General features: G+C 34.6%; 5 protein-coding genes across 5 annotated transcripts in view; 3 read left to right on the forward strand and 2 right to left on the reverse strand.

Annotated features, from left to right (window-relative positions):
* Positions 1-229: 229 nt before the first annotated feature.
* On the reverse strand, positions 230-2238 carry LOC9309923 (peroxidase 57). The gene is made up of 3 exons (XM_021022136.1): positions 1879-2238; positions 1219-1667; positions 230-813 (listed from the first exon to the last, which is right to left on the reverse strand). Exons 1-3 carry the CDS (start codon positions 2083-2085, stop codon positions 528-530), a joined length of 942 nt encoding a protein of 313 aa, XP_020877795.1. The 5' UTR covers positions 2086-2238; the 3' UTR covers positions 230-527.
* A 5673-nt stretch (positions 2239-7911) lies between these two features.
* LOC9309924 (protein PNS1) lies at positions 7912-9835 on the forward strand. Its single transcript, XM_021022127.1, has 3 exons — positions 7912-8063; positions 8180-9394; positions 9488-9835. The coding sequence occupies exons 1-3, from the start codon at positions 8061-8063 to the stop codon at positions 9689-9691; spliced, it is 1422 nt and encodes a 473-aa protein (XP_020877786.1). The 5' UTR covers positions 7912-8060; the 3' UTR covers positions 9692-9835.
* Positions 9836-10027: 192 nt separating this feature from the next.
* On the reverse strand, positions 10028-11657 carry LOC9307853. The gene is made up of 3 exons (XM_021022144.1): positions 11292-11657; positions 10384-10645; positions 10028-10299 (listed from the first exon to the last, which is right to left on the reverse strand). The coding sequence occupies exons 1-3, from the start codon at positions 11427-11429 to the stop codon at positions 10235-10237; spliced, it is 465 nt and encodes a 154-aa protein (XP_020877803.1). The 5' UTR covers positions 11430-11657; the 3' UTR covers positions 10028-10234.
* A 2261-nt stretch (positions 11658-13918) lies between these two features.
* On the forward strand, positions 13919-14045 carry LOC110227580. Its single transcript, XM_021022155.1, is given in 3 exon segments — positions 13919-13940; positions 13943-14005; positions 14008-14045. Coding segments are annotated over 3 exon segments (123 nt in total).
* Positions 14046-14157: 112 nt separating this feature from the next.
* Positions 14158-15815, forward strand: part of LOC110227581 (cation/calcium exchanger 2) — a 2237-nt gene continuing 579 nt past the window's right edge. The window contains exon 1 of the mRNA XM_021022156.1: positions 14158-15815. Within this exon, the coding sequence (XP_020877815.1) occupies positions 14497-15815 (1319 nt within the window). The 5' untranslated portion in view covers positions 14158-14496.

Raw genomic sequence — 15815 nt, forward strand, 5'->3', positions numbered from 1 at the left:
AAAAAAAATCAAATGACTTAAAAAAAATCAAGCTGCTCCCCCTGAGAAGAATCATATGGCATAATTATACGGTGATAGAAACATTACTTATGTGTTTTACCTTATATTGTAGTCAATCAAGATTTTAGAGTAAAAGAAATTTGAGAGCTTTTTGGTGAATTAGAATTGATATAGATAGATCACTACAATGTTGAACATGACAAATCATCATTGGTTTGTTTATCTCTTATTTGTAATAAAGAGTCCAATTTCACCCTCTTGCTATGATTATATAGTAGATATATGATTAACCATGATAGATACATATCAATATTTTTAATACGACAAAATATTTGTATAGTTAAAGATACATCCACCAAATAAAGACCAACATTATGAATATATATATAGTAATCTTTCTCAAAAATCGAAACCATCCACTTTAAGAAAAGCCTTATTTCTGCAATAAACCCCCAACCAAAACAAACGAATTAGAAAATATAAAAAGCCTTATTTATGCAATATACTTGTAGTGTGATTCGAGCTCATCAGTTGAATCTCCTGCAGTTCCTTCTGATCTCACCCTTACGACCGGTAAGCACATCAACGGCTCCCATCTTCACCATTGCTCTAACGAACTGACGTTTGAAGAAGGCGTTGTTATTAGCATACCGAGCCACAATCCCACGAGTTTGTGGGTCGGATGCGAGACGTTGGTCAACCTGCAACACTCCTCTTCCTTTACGGATCTGTTTGAAGAATTGGTTGTCAAACCTCAATGGAGTCGACTGGTCTAGTGCCGCCGTCGCACTGTTTCTGCATGTGTTCCTTAGGCTACATTCACATAAAAAAAAGAAGTCATAATATATTTTTATGAGATGAAAAAACTCAATAAAAACGTGGACATAATTTTGATTAGGTTTGGAGCTAATATATTTCCGAAATAATTAATGGTTTTAAGAAACCAAACATCTTGGAATTAATTATTTGAAAATCTGTTTTTTTTTCTTTGACTATTGTGCAATATAGAAAATATCATCTTTTCAAACTTATAATTGGATATATATATATATATATATATAAATATACGATATATATATATATATATAGGTTAATGGTAAATATTCCAAAAAGTGAAGTTAAAATTTTTAAAAATTATACTCTTAAACCAAGGAAACAAATTAATTATGATTTCGATGGTAGTGGATGTAAGATTGAACCATGCATGTTTAAAATTACCTGGTTACCAAAGCTGGATTCATGGACGGGTCGGGTCTTCCGGTTCCTTGGAAGTTAGTGATCCGGTCACTGAAGAGACCACAATTTCCCTGACCAACGGTGTGTGCACCCAAAAGCGCCACAGCATCAAACGTGTTCAACCCTTTGTTCGTGAAGAAACTCACAGCTCCGGAGACGGAGATTGTTGGACCTGGTAAACCTACGTCAACATTGTTCGAGACTCTACCGTCGCGCCTTCCTGTAGGGATTCTGTAGCTCGGGCCTCCGGCTAATAACACAGAGTCTCGTGTGGCTAATGTGACGATGTCAGCACATGAGACTGTGGATGGGCATGCAGCCTCTAGCTGAGCCTTAATCCGGTCGATCAGGTCAAATTCCCTAACGCTTCCGTTTGGTCCAGCGGTTTTCTCGGATGTAGTTGAATCAATAAGGAGAGAAGCGTCGCAACCCTACAAAAAAAAATATTGAAGGTAAGATTAAGTAGATAAAATGATATGAAATTCGCTTAGAACCAATAATTATTGTTTTTAGAGCATTTCATGTTATTACAATTTTTTTTGCGTTTGTGATTAATAATATTCTATTGACAAACATAATCTAAGAAATCGAAATTATTGACATGGAGTATTTTGAAAATGTTGAGGTATATTAGATCCTTACCCTAACGAAACAGTCGTGGAAATGCATACGGAGCAAAGCGGCGGTAACGGTTGGGTCAACACCAAACCGTTGGCGTACCAGATTGCGTACGATAGTCTCGGCTTGAGGGCATGACCGGCTATAAAACCCGACTCTCAGTTGAGCAAATGCGATTGGAAAAATAAAGAAAAGCACAAGAAGAGAAGAAAACTTGGCACCCTTCATCATTTTTTGGGGTTGGGAGTTTTTTTTCTATGTATTGGTTTATACTTCTTGTGGAAAGGGTTGTGAGTCCTTTAAGATCGAACATAAGATATATATATACGAGAACACCAACCGTCGAAAAATAATTTAGAGCCTAAAAAATTAATACACCTCATATTCATGCCGAATACATGCGAAAGTCAAAGGTTATATTATTGTTTAGATAATTAAGCTTAGAAACGTTTGCAAAGGCGTGCGAGCGACTTTGTAACATTCCATTGCCATGTTGTAATTTTAATAATTTATACACAATGTATATGATATGCTGAAAATTTGATCCAGCTAAGTCGATAATAGTAGAATTGTAATTAATTGCATGTCATCGTAATCTATTGCGATTTCATTTTCTTGTCGATTTCGATTTTGAAAGAAATGTAATAGTCAATTTAATGAAATAGTTATTATTTAAACCGGGGTTTCTTTAAAATCACTTGGGTCTAAAATATATATTTTTTGGACTTTAATTTATTAACAAGACTTTCATAGGATTGACCGATTGAGAATATTTTGAAGGACTTACGAAAAAAGATGGATTTAAGTTTTAGAGGTTCTCTTTAAATGTATATGTTTCACTTAATATTAGTTAATGTCACATGCACAACAACCACATATAATTGCACATAACAACTATTAATCATGAGTCAATATTTTAATTTTACTATAAACAATTATTATGAATTTGTTTTCCATTAAGACTAAATATCCAATTAAGTATACCTCAATATATGGACATCACAACAATTGCTCCATGTAGTCATCTATCCAGAGACTCCAGAGGTTCGGTAACTGATTACTTTAGTCGTCAAATTATCTATCCATGCATAGTTAAAAGTTAAAACTACTGATTTGTTAATCCGTTAATGATGATCGACAAAAATTAAAAGAAGTTGGTACATACTATATATTATAGTCTAAACTCTAGGGTCCGATTCTGATTTCTTAATCGTAAGTTTTAGGTACACAATTTAGTTACCATTTTTATTTTGGATGAATTTAGAGTAGTGCCAGAAATATTGTGCGATGACTAGTCGCCATATAACTGCATTTTTTATCATCGGAGTTTTGGAAGATCAGTTCATAAACTTTAGTGTCGTCCATCGTAAAAGTAAAAATCGAGAACATATGAACAAGATATGTGTAGTCATCATTTTCAACTAATCAAAAAAGTAAGAATGCATGAACTGTAGACAAAATTTGCAATTCTCATATTTACAAGTACAATTATTTTTCCAAATAACTTAGAAATTTATCTGCACCTAAATTCCAAAATTCATAATTTTTTTTTAGTTTTATTATATTAATGTTACATATTTATACTACTTTAATTTCCAAAATTATAACAGAATTACATAGAGGTAAAAGTAGCGGAAAAAACCGAGAAAAAAAAAAAACAAACTATAGCCCAACACAAACAACAAAGAAGTACAAGCGGAAACGAAACGAGTATAATACCATAAAGAAACACAAACTCTGAATTTTAAAGTTAAAATATTTGTGTCTGAGCTCTAAAATACTTGAGTCATTAATTATTATTGAAGCTCCAAAATTCTTGCAATTGAACCCCAAAAGAATATGTAACCCTAGTAACCGAAAAATGATTTGATATTTAATTACGAATACTCTATAAAATAAAAAAAACCTCATTTTAAATATTCTTGGAAAGTTCATAAGAGATGTTTGAAAAACATTTGGGAATGATATACGAAGTCAAAGTTCAAACAAAAAAAAAGCGGACGAAGGAAAGTTTGTTACTTGAGGAAAGCAAGGATGATGTTTGGGAATATTATTTTGACGCTTTCATTATATCATTTAAAAATTTACGTCTAAGTCGGTTTCGTGGCGAGTTGTGTAAAGAAGCTGGCACAACACTAATGATTTGATTTGCTTGTAATAATGTGACATTCTCTTCCCTTATATATATTATACTCCTTCCCTTTCACAAATAGTATAATTTTAACACATTTCACACAAATTAAGAAAACCTTAGATTATACATATATGTCCATATTTAATAAGTGATTAATGATTTAAATTTAATAAAAAATAGCTTTGAGTTAAGTGTAAATCAGGAAACTTAGTGTAAAAGTCATATTGAAAATGTATAATGACACTCTTTGTGAAACAAAAATAAAATTCTAGAATAACACTCTTTGTGAAACAGATGGAGTACTTGCTTTGATTATGTTACAATATCCCGTACCATTTATGCATTATTTTAGAAAATTAAGACATATAACACAATAATTTATGTTAGTATCCTCGTTCTATCACCACCTAAATTTAAATACGCATACAACATATTATTTAATTTTTTTATTCTTTTACTAGTCGAATTTATGTTACATTTTAATATCTAAACATTTTGACATTAAAAAAAAAAAATCTCCCAAGCTAGCAAATTGCACGCTTAAGCTTCTCTCTAAAACTTATTTGCCATTTTCTGTGACCTTTCATGTAATCTCTTTGCATAAAAAAAAAAAAAATTATCTATCAAAATTAAGAGGGGTTAGTTTTGTTAGGAAAGTTGTCATTTTCGGACTATACACTACTCTAGTTGGTTTTATCAAAAAGTTTTACCAGAATAGCGCTTAAAATGATTGTTGGTGTCGGATCCCGTAAACGGATCCGGCCCATAATATAAATAGACCGAGGGAGAGTAAATGGGCTGCCAGGTTGTTAGGAGCCCAACCGATAGGCCCATTTAGTTCGAATTCTGCCTAACGTAATGGAAGAATCTCGCGTAATAAGGAGTAGGCGAGTAATGTGGAATTCGTCATTAAAGAAAGATTCGAAACGGAAACAATTATGAAGACGCGATTTACGGCTAGAATTACGACTTCGGGCCTCAGCCATGTAACTATAAATAAGAGAGCAAAGACATTGTAAAAGGGACCAAAAATTTTGAGCTTATAAAGAAATATACACACTTTCTGATTCGTTTCTTATTGTTCTTGTGACCGTTATTCGAATTGTCAAAGCTAGAGATCCGTAATCAATTCAAATATCTACATTACGGATTCCGACATCCACAATTATTGTAAAAAATATAGTCTTGTTTGTCCAAAAGGTCCATAAGAGCCCAAAAGGCTGAGTTTATTGTCGGGGGATCAAAACTCGTATTGGACTTTCTGATGAAATGTTTACTGCTTTTTATGGACGTGCCACAAATTTATTGCAAAAATTATCCTTTTGATGATCCGGACCATAACATTTTATCTAAAGTGGTATGAAACAGACTGACTAGATAACAATATTTTTAAAACAATAATATTTATGAAGAAAACAGTTTTATAAAACGGATCCCACCTCTAATTGATACTATTACGGCTTAGTCTACCATTTTGGTTTGCTGTTACAGAAAAAAAAAAAAAAATCGGGTTCCACTTTGATTACTATTTTTCTGAAAACAAAAACACCAAAAACTGAGTATGAATTCATCATTATCCAAATATGTAGCATTCTCTGGTGAGTGGTGATAATGACATAATAGTGTGATGGAACAAAGTAAATTTATTCATTGTAATTATTTCGATATCGTAAGGTTACACATCAATTTTTTTTAGAAGGAGGGAATCTGGGAAATCTGTGAACACAAGTTGATACAACGTTATAATCAAAAAATTGAGGGAATCCGGGAAAGAGAAGTACGAAACACGCATCATTAAGCTTTAACAACAAATTGCAACATTCCTTAGTGAGACCATTGAAGCTATTCTTCCACTCATTTTTCACCACTTGATAACATCCTTTTACGCTATTTATTGACGACAAACATTTCTCATACTGCTGAGCTTCCGATGGTCGGATAACCAAAGTTGAGACTAGAGTTACCAAAAAGAACATCATTTTGATTTGTTTTGAATTCATTTTCTGGTTTTTGTTTTAGAGGACAAGATAGAAAATGTATAATGGATTTGTACTACTATTGAGATATGACTTGAAAGGCTGTGTGTATGGAATTTATAGGGGGTTTCTACAAGAAAACTGAGGGTATGGAATTAATACATCTTTCCTTGTACAAGAAAATTGACTAAATTAAATAGAAAAGATTTTAGTCATATTTTGACCAATATTGTCGGATTTTATAAACATATATACGTTTCAATTTGAATGATATTGCATCTTAGAAAATATATTAAGATAAATATATATACAGAAAGACTATGGATAGAAGATCAAAGTTTCAACTTAATACGATTAAGAAATAATTACGTTTTCATGTGAAGTGCTGGGCTTTATTAAGTTGGGCTTCTCTCATTTTTTATCAGTAAGAATTTGGTTTCGTATTCTCCGTAAGATTCCCAAACTAATGTCTTTTTTTTTTTGGATATGAAATTCGTTTTTCTCTCAAATGATATGAAACTCGTTTATGATATTTTTCTAAAAATATGCATCTGATATACTTGACTTTCGATTAATTTAAAGGTGTGAGAGAAATCTTACCCTAACAAGGCAATCATGGAAGTTCATCCGCAGTAAAGCCGCGGTGACACTGGGGTTAGTGTAGAATCGTTGAAGCACCACATTCCTAATGATTACTTCGGCTTGAGGACATTCTTCATGCTTGAGGACATTCTATGATGAAGAATGTCCTCAAGCCGAAGTAATCATTCCCAGAAAAAGCTACAGAGAATAAAAAAAAAGCAACACCATAAGACAAGAAAATTGCTTCATTTTTTTTTTTTGTATGCCAAGTTTTTCTTTTTTTCTAGTTAGATCTTTGTGTTACCAAGGTATATATAGGAGTAATATTTTATATTAATAAATATATTGAGAGAATTCATGATCGGGTTATGTGTAAAACCACTTATTAGCTCATATGATTGAGAATGATTTTATTAGGATTACCTAGAAAGATTAGGAATAGCGTAGGATTTGGTAGATAGATTAGGAGTAGGAGATATAAGTAGACGTTCTTATAGACTTTGTCATTATCTCAATATTTCATTAGGAGATCTTATGTACAATTGTAAAACTATTCCGAAAACTAGATATTTAAAGTAAAATATTGCTTCTCACGTGAGAAAACTTGAATAACGTCCACAATGTTTAGGAAAGAAAATTAACCCTTGTTAAAACTTTAATATTTACTATAGTGCCATTTTCATCTAAATTTAGCAATGAAATAACTTAAATAAGACAAAAATAAAACTTAACTGGTTTACTGTAATGTCACTGCAGTGAAAACTGAAAACCAATCGCGAATGTTGCATCACTTGCATTTAGAGCCAGATCTTAGAGCATTAATTTGAATAAAATATATATCCATTATTTACTAATTAGAGCCTTAATTATCTTCGTCTACATATATACACTAATTAATTACATGCATTAATGCATACATGAACTTTGCCAAAAAATAATATACATGCATACATGAAGAATACACATTAACGAGTCAAAATAAAATATAAATTAATGGAACGAAGTTACACAGATTAATTAATTTAATATTAATACATGATTTTGATTTGTAAAGTTGTAAATAATAATAATACAGAACGCCTTAAAAATACAAATACAAACAAATGATGAAGTATAATGTGAAACTTGAGTACCAAGAAACGTAATACGAGGAAAAAACTCGAGAAAAACGAGAAATAGAGAGCGAGAGAGACTTAAATCAATTTCAAATCAAAGTTAGAGAGACGTTTAAGAACTGCCCATAATAACAAACAACGGCCTTTTGCTTCTCACGTGAAGATTTCAAGAACCAAGATCAAGAAGATCTCTCCTTTTCTCTTGCCTCTGTCTATATATATTCATTTCTCTCTTTCTTCGTCTGTTTCTTTCTCTGTCTTCACTTTTACTCTCTCGCTTCTTCTACTTCATTTCTCTTCGTCTCTTTGAATTTCTTCACCGTTTCCGTCGCAAGAAAACCGTGATTCACCTTCGTCTTCCTTAACCGTGACGTGCGTGATCCACCTTCGTCTTTCTCAATGGTGCTTCTTCTTCTTCTTCTTCTCAAATCGGCATTATATAGCGTCGTGTCTTCACATTCTTCAACCACGATTCACCATTGATTCTCTATCTCTCTTATCTTCTTGCTTTTTTGCAGGAAATTGAACAAGCCGTAACTCCTCCCGTCGTACAGCAACCGCAACCCGTAACTCCTCCCGCCGCACAGCAACCGCAACCGCAACAACAAACACTAACCGGAAGATTCTTCCGATGCCTCTTCACTTGTATCTTCTACACGCAACTAACCCTAATCTCGATCTTCGTGATCCTTCTCACGCTACGAGGTCTCGTCTGCACCAAAACACCAAACTTCCATCCCAAGAAATGGTACACTCCTCTGTTATCCTCTGTTGCTGTCTCCGGAATCCTCTCTGTAGCCTGGAATTGCTTCTTCGTCTGCAACATACGAGCCACAGTCAAAGCAACGTTCTGGTTCTCACCGTTACTCACACTCTCCGTCGGGCTCTTCCTAATTCTCTACGACAAATCCAATCCCGTTGTTCTATGTATAGGTGCACTTATTGTTGTCTATAGCATCGTTACGGAAATGTATGGCGGGCTTTACGTCAGGAACAAGTATGAATTCACCTTCAAGATGATGTCAATCGCCACAGGGATGTTACCAACAAGAACCAGAGCAATAGCAATTGTATCAGTGATCATAAGCGTCTTTTACTCTGGTTTCTTGGTTGCTGGAATCGGTGGAGCTACTGCTACAAGAACACGTCTTGACATTCTTTTCATCTCTATCATCGTGATAAGCCTTGCCTGGACAATGCAGGTTCTCAAAAACGTACAAGAAGTGGCGATTTCGAAAGCTACTTATGTATACTTTAGGCGTGATGAGGTCATGAATGCATGTGATGCTCTTGGTGTCACTCTGAAAAAACAGCTAGGGATTGTTTGTATTGGTTCAACACTCGTTCCACTTATTGTACTCTATAGGGGAATGATTCGGGGTTTTAATCTGCAAGGCAGGTGTGACGACGATCAGGAGATGTATGAAAGTACTCGAGGCTGCAATTGGATTGCCAATCATATTATTTTGTGTGGAAATAGATATGGATTTGTTCATGTGGGAGCTTACAAAAAAGGGTTTAAGCAAGCGTCTAGTGATACCTGGAGGAGGTTTAGAACAGTCGCTGGATTTGAGCAGTTGATTGATTTTGACATCACCAGCTCCATCTGTTTCTCTAGCGCCATGGGAATTGGTGCAGTCTCTGCATTGACTGCACGAATATGGGAGCTTCTGATTGATAGGGATCACTACTTTGAGCTGACTATCTACGCTTTCATCATCGGATACTTTGTGGTAAGATCTTATTATCAAAATGTAGGAAGAGAATCAAATATGGTTGTACTGTGTAAATCTTATGTACCTGTTTTTGTTGGTGTGGTTTCTCAGGGGAGAGTTTCATCTGCGTGGCTACAAGCTTGTGTGATGGGTTACTATGTAGCTTATTCTGAGGATCCACAGAGCGATAAGTTTGATAACACGATTCCAAACCGTATTGAGCGGCAAAATATCGAAAAGGCAAAAAGAGAAGTCGAGCATAATAGAGTCCTGGAAGTTGATGAAGGGGAGCCCACACACGTGTCACACGTGTAGAGAGCTCACATACGGATGGTATCCACTTAGTTCAGAAACAAAATACTTTGGTTTCTTTTTTTTCACTTTTCACTTAGACTTTTTAAAGCTAGACTAAAGATTGGAGCTTGTTTAGTCTACACGTGTATGCAAGCTAGACTAAACAATATGCAATTAGTAGTTTCATATTGCAAAATGCAGCTAGAGAAGGAAATGTACATACAAAGTGAGACGAGAATGATTCAGTTCTGATCCTTTCCCTGCTTTCTATTCTTGCTCTTTGATCCGTTGTCTGTATCTGATTGCATAAATAGTGAAAAGAGCAGTAAAAGAGAATTATGGTTTAGTCACAGCCACTTAGGAAACCATTTTATATAAGAACGGAAAATGAATGGACTCTATTACAAGATTGTAAATGTTTCAGCTAGAGATTACATCAGTACAGGAACTCAAAAATGTAGGATTTTGATTTTACAATAAGATAAGAGAGAAAGGTACAGCGTATAAAAGTGGGGAATAGGTAAAACAGAACTATGACTGGAAATCAAGCGACTCTCAGAGTCATTAGTGTCCTACGTGACCACGCCCGCCACAACTTTTGCACATAATGTTACCAGTTCCACCACAACCTAAAACAATAGCAACAAATGGTTAAAGATGAAGATAATGTAAATTGCATAGAACAAGTAGAACATGTAGGATAAGAGGCTGACCTAAGCAACGGACTTTAACAATGATGCCTTGGCTCTCCATTATGGAGTCTACATATAGACCAGTTCCAGAACAAGTTGCACAAAGCAATGCACCTTTAGCTTCACAACAAGTGCAACGCTGATTATCACCAATCTCTCTCTCTGACATGGATAATCCGACTGGCTCCTCGATTATTTCCTCTGGTATCGGTTTATCATAGCAGAACATTGACTCAAGACTGCTTCTTTGCTTATGCAGGTCTCTTTTTAAACATGACTCAGCCTATGAATTCAAAGAATTTACTCAACTTAGCAAATAATGTTTTAACCCAACCAGAAGAAAATAGTATTCACTTCTTCTTTTTTTTCACTTTCTCAATCACCCTAATGTATAAATGTTTCCCCAAAAATCCGACTATCCGAGCATCGAAAACAAATATAGAGTTGTGCAACATCATAATCAACCAAGCAACATTAAACTTTTTCCATGATTTGAAGTCATAGCATCAATATATATCTGTCATTACTCATAGTTGCTAACGCTAACAAAGCATTTACCATCATCATGAGACAAGTCTGTGAACAAGTACACATGAATGGGGAAAATAGCTCAACTTTTGCAGAAAAGTTTCTATTTTGCTACATCTTAAGCAACACTACAAATTAACAGGATTTGGAGTTTTGGAAGCAACACAAAGATGCTATATACTCATACTTACTAGCGCTAGTACTCACAATCATCATCAACATTAAACAAGTCAGGACAAGTACATTTTTGTATGATTCAGATTTCCATTGGAAAACTAGCTTTAAATTTCAAAAAGTGGCTTAATTTCAGATGCAGAACAACACAATTCTGAAATTTCGTAATCCAGCTGAAAAAAGGGACAAAAGCGAAGCAGAGGGAGAAAGTGGAAAAGAGATTTAACCTTGATAGATGAACAAGGAGGAAGAGAGCAAAATCTTACGCGGGAACCGAATCCAGAAGAAGGAATCCCATGTCCGCCAACAGAACTCGATTTAACCGGGAATGTAGCCGGAAAACCAAAATCTAAAGCGGAATTCATTGTCGGCTACACAGGAATTGAGACGAAACTAGTAAAAATCGAAAGATGAAAAATTCGAAATCGAAGATGAGATGAAGAAGGTAGGTGGGTAACTTTGGAGGGATCGCCCGTTCAGAGAGAGGTCTAGTTGTTCGTCGAGGTCCAATAACCGGACCTGACCGGTATGATACCCGGTTTTTTAAACCGAGCCCATAAACATCGAAAAGATGGGACGTGACAGTAATCAATAAATTCGAATTGGACAATGGATCCATCAAAAGAATTATGGGCCGACGTTAACATGACAAGCTTTTATCTTATGAATATGCCCATCATCGGGAAAAGTGAATATTTTCATCCGAACAAATTGCAAGGTACGTTTTTATTGATATAATGCTTTTTTCAACCTCAATTCTAAAAAAATTCTAAAAAACTACCCAAATTATTATATTTGAGCGTAAAACTACACTGACTTAATCAAATTAGCCAACCGTTTGTTTTTGCTCACTGAAACGACACGATAGTGACAAAGTGTGATGTTGTTTTGGTCATTTGAGTCCATAAAACTCAATACGATGATAACGAAGTGTCATTTTGTCTATATCAGTGTTATTTTGTCTTAGCCAAACAGCGTCGTTTTATTGAGTATATGAATGCAAATGACCAAAACGACGTCGTTTGGTTGAGTTTACGGACTCAAATGACTAAAACGACGTCATTTATCTATACATCGTCACTATCATGTCGGTTAAATGAGCGAAAACAAAGAGTTGACTAATTTTGTTTAAGTCAATGTAGTTTTACGCCTAGATCTAATAGTTTGGGTAGTTTTTTTGAATTTTTTTTAAGTTAAAAAATGCATTGTATCTTTGTTGAAGTATAAAAACGTGCTTTGCAATTTGTTCAGGTTGAATTACGCCCTTTTCCTGCCCATCATCAATTATTTTGGAGCTATCTTGTTGGAGTCAGCCTCTTGTCTAATGGGGAATAAGTGTTCACTTTTAAGATATTTCATCTCCAATTAAAAAGAGTTATATCAGATATTTTTTAGGAAAAATATATAAAAAGTCTAAACTAACAATAGGGTAAACCTGTTAATCAAGTATAAATGATAGACAATTATAAATTAAGGATTTGTGGTTTAGACGTTTAGTGTTTAGGTATTTAGATTATTAAGGTCATATTTTTTTTTTTTTTTTTTTTTTTTTTTTTTTAAACCTTCATTAATCCAAAAACGTCTTGGTACCGAATACAACAGTAGTGCCTCCAATAATGAGATACACCTAAAATAACAAAGAAACAAAGTACAAGAGCATTACACAAGAATCAGTGAATACAATTGCTAAGTCAGATACAATTGCTAACGTTCCAAAAATCAGTGAATGTGACAATGCGTGTAAACCATAAACTCGTCACTCGTCATCATGTGAAAACTTAGTTTTTTTTTTTGTGGTAATATGTGAAAAACTTAAAAAGTAATCAATGGTTTTATATCGAGTAAAAAAAGTAAGATCAAATCTCTCCGTCGAAGGGGACGTACGTGTTGATTTTAATGGATCGCTTCTACTCACTTAGCTCTCAAGCAATGAATTTCATCACAAAATAATATCAAAAAGCAAAAAAAAAAAAAACGCGTTTGAAGACCGCGTTGCTCTAGAGTTTACTATTTGCAATTCACACACACTCATAAGTCATAACTCAAGTCCCTTATCTTTGATATCATGTTCGATTAATTTTATTTGAAAAATTCCCTAAATATTATTTTGCTAAAAAAATTCCCTAAATATCATCCTAATAAGCATTTTAAAAAAAAATCCTAATCCCTCGACCGACATTCTTGTTTTAGTAATAAAAGTCGACCTCATTATACAATTATTTTCTATGACTGTGTGAGTATACTATTAATTTCCTTATTAACTTTATCTTTGTCACACTATGCTTTCCTTTATATTAACTTTTTCTACTTGTATCTTTCTGTCTTTTCTCTTTGGCAACTATCTCTTTATGATCGTGGGTGTCTCAATCTACTTGAAATTTTTATATCGATGTATATTTATTTCTTAAAATACGTTCGAATTAAGATGTTTTTCAGCTTATATGCATTCACAGAAGGAAATTATTTTAAGCTCATAGAAAGCCATTATTCTTTTTAATTAATACATTTTCAAGTTATCGTTATGTGAATTGGAAGTAACAGGCGGTGGTTTAAAAATCAAGAAACATTTCACAATTAATAAAATTAGAAAAATAAGAAAAAAAAATTGCAGTATACTACTATCTAACAATAAAATATCAAAAATACTGTTATAGATTAGAGTTTTACTTGTTGGAATAAAAAAACATTAATTTAGCACTGACTACATCCTTTTAATTAGTTTCTTATTTCTAAGCTAATGTTAAACCGGTTATTGATTACGTACCAAACCGGAATATTTCTGTTTTGCTAAAAAATTGCTGGGTCAGCTCCTTATATTATTATTTAATTTGTGGAAAAAGCTTCTAAATTTATTATGTATCCTTTCGCTAACCATCCTCCCTCGTCTTCCTATTCTTCGAATACGTAATGGGAAGAGAAAATGACGCACACATCATCGTGAAGCGACACATAAGCCATTTCCAAAACCCAAATCACCCTAACCCCAAAACGGCAATGACAAAGTGACAAACTTTTTTCAGATTCTTTATAAAAATTAAATATTCTCAATCCTCTGTTTTTGGTTTCTGTCGTTTGTCTTGTTAAAGTGTTTGTGTGTTTGTGGGTGTTTTCTTCGCTTAGTCTCCTTTAAAGCTTCGATTCGAAATTCGATCCCTTTTTGCTTTTTTTCTTCTTCTTCTTCTTCGAGATATTAAAAAAAGGTCAGTGCTTTATCTTTCTCTTTCCGCGTAGAGTTCGTGTTTATCTAATCTGTTTCTTCATGATCTGTTCTTATGGAGAAAACCCATTAATAGATTCTCAACAATAAACCCAAATTTCTTCTTTTCCAATTTTACTCTCTGATAAAAAACCAAACTTTATCTGTTTCTACGTTTGCTCTGTTCTGATTTGGTGCTTCTCGTTTTTGTTGAGTTTCCAGGTTTTACCTGATTGATGGGCTTTTCATTTTCTTCAAACCGTTTTGGTTACTTGACAATCACATTCTTCCTCGTTGTCTCTTGTCTTCTGTTGGGTTTCTTCACCAATCCTGTTGATACAAGTGCCCTAAGACCTAAATCCGAGCATGATTGTAGTGCCCTGAAGCACTTTCATGACTACAAATCAAAGTGTGCTTACCTCAAATCAATTGATCCATGTGCTAGTCAAGGTTTCTTCGATTACCTCTCTTTCCTCTATTGTAATTTCGAAGGATTCCCAATTTTGGGTCAGTTTCTTCTCTTCCTCTGGTTACTTCTCTTGTTCTATCTACTGGGTCACACAGCTTCTGAATATTTCTGTTCATCTCTTGAAAGTCTCTCAAAGCTGCTTAATTTGTCACCAACTGTTGCTGGCGTGACTCTTTTATCGCTTGGTAATGGTGCTCCTGATTTGTTTGCAAGTTTGGTCTCTTTCATGGGAGAATCAAAGGGTACTTATGATGTTGGTCTCAACACTGTTGTTGGAGGTTCTGGTTTTGTTACCTGTGTTGTTGTTGGGATCATTAGCATTTCGTTGCATAGCAGACGTGTGAGGATTGAGAGAGCTGCTTTTATAAGAGACATTTGCTTCTTCTGTGCTGCGATTGGTTCTTTGGCCTTGATTTTGGTCTATGGAAAGATCAATTTTTGGGGTGCTCTTGGGTTCTGTTCATTGTATGCTGTTTATGTTGCGTTTGTGTATCTCTCTTGGAGATTTGGTGGAGATCAAGGTGCTGAATCTGATCTCGAGTCAATCCATAAGCGTGGTAGTCTTAGTGAACCAATCTTGCAGAGAGACGGTCTTGAGGAGATTGAAGATGGTGTTGTTAATGGAGAGCATCAGATTGTTGATGATGATGATCATCACCAGAGATTTTATTACTGGAAAAGATTGGTCCTTTGGGTTATCACTCTGCCTCTCAACTTGCCAAGGATATTGACTATTCCTGTTGTGAGTGAAGCCAAATGGTCTAAACCATTAGCTGTTGCCTCTGTCACATTTGCGCCGGTTCTGTTGTCGTTTCTATGGAATTGGAAGCGGAAACCGACGAGTTTTGAGGCGGGGATTGTTTATCTCATCGGGTGTTTGATCGGTATAGCTCTTGGTTTCATTGCAGGAGCCACGACGAAGAAATCAACCCCGCCAAAGAAATGGTTGTTGCCTTGGTTAGCAGGAGGGTTTGTTATGAGCATGACATGGAGTTACATATCAGCACAAGAGCTAGTTGCGCTTTTGACCTCACTAGGATACATTTTTGGGGTAAGCCCTTCGATCTTAGGCCTAACAGTCCTCGC

The sequence above is a fragment of the Arabidopsis lyrata genome (genome assembly GCF_000004255.2).
Source record: "Arabidopsis lyrata subsp. lyrata unplaced genomic scaffold ARALYscaffold_6, whole genome shotgun sequence".
Lineage (NCBI taxonomy): Eukaryota > Viridiplantae > Streptophyta > Magnoliopsida > Brassicales > Brassicaceae > Arabidopsis > Arabidopsis lyrata.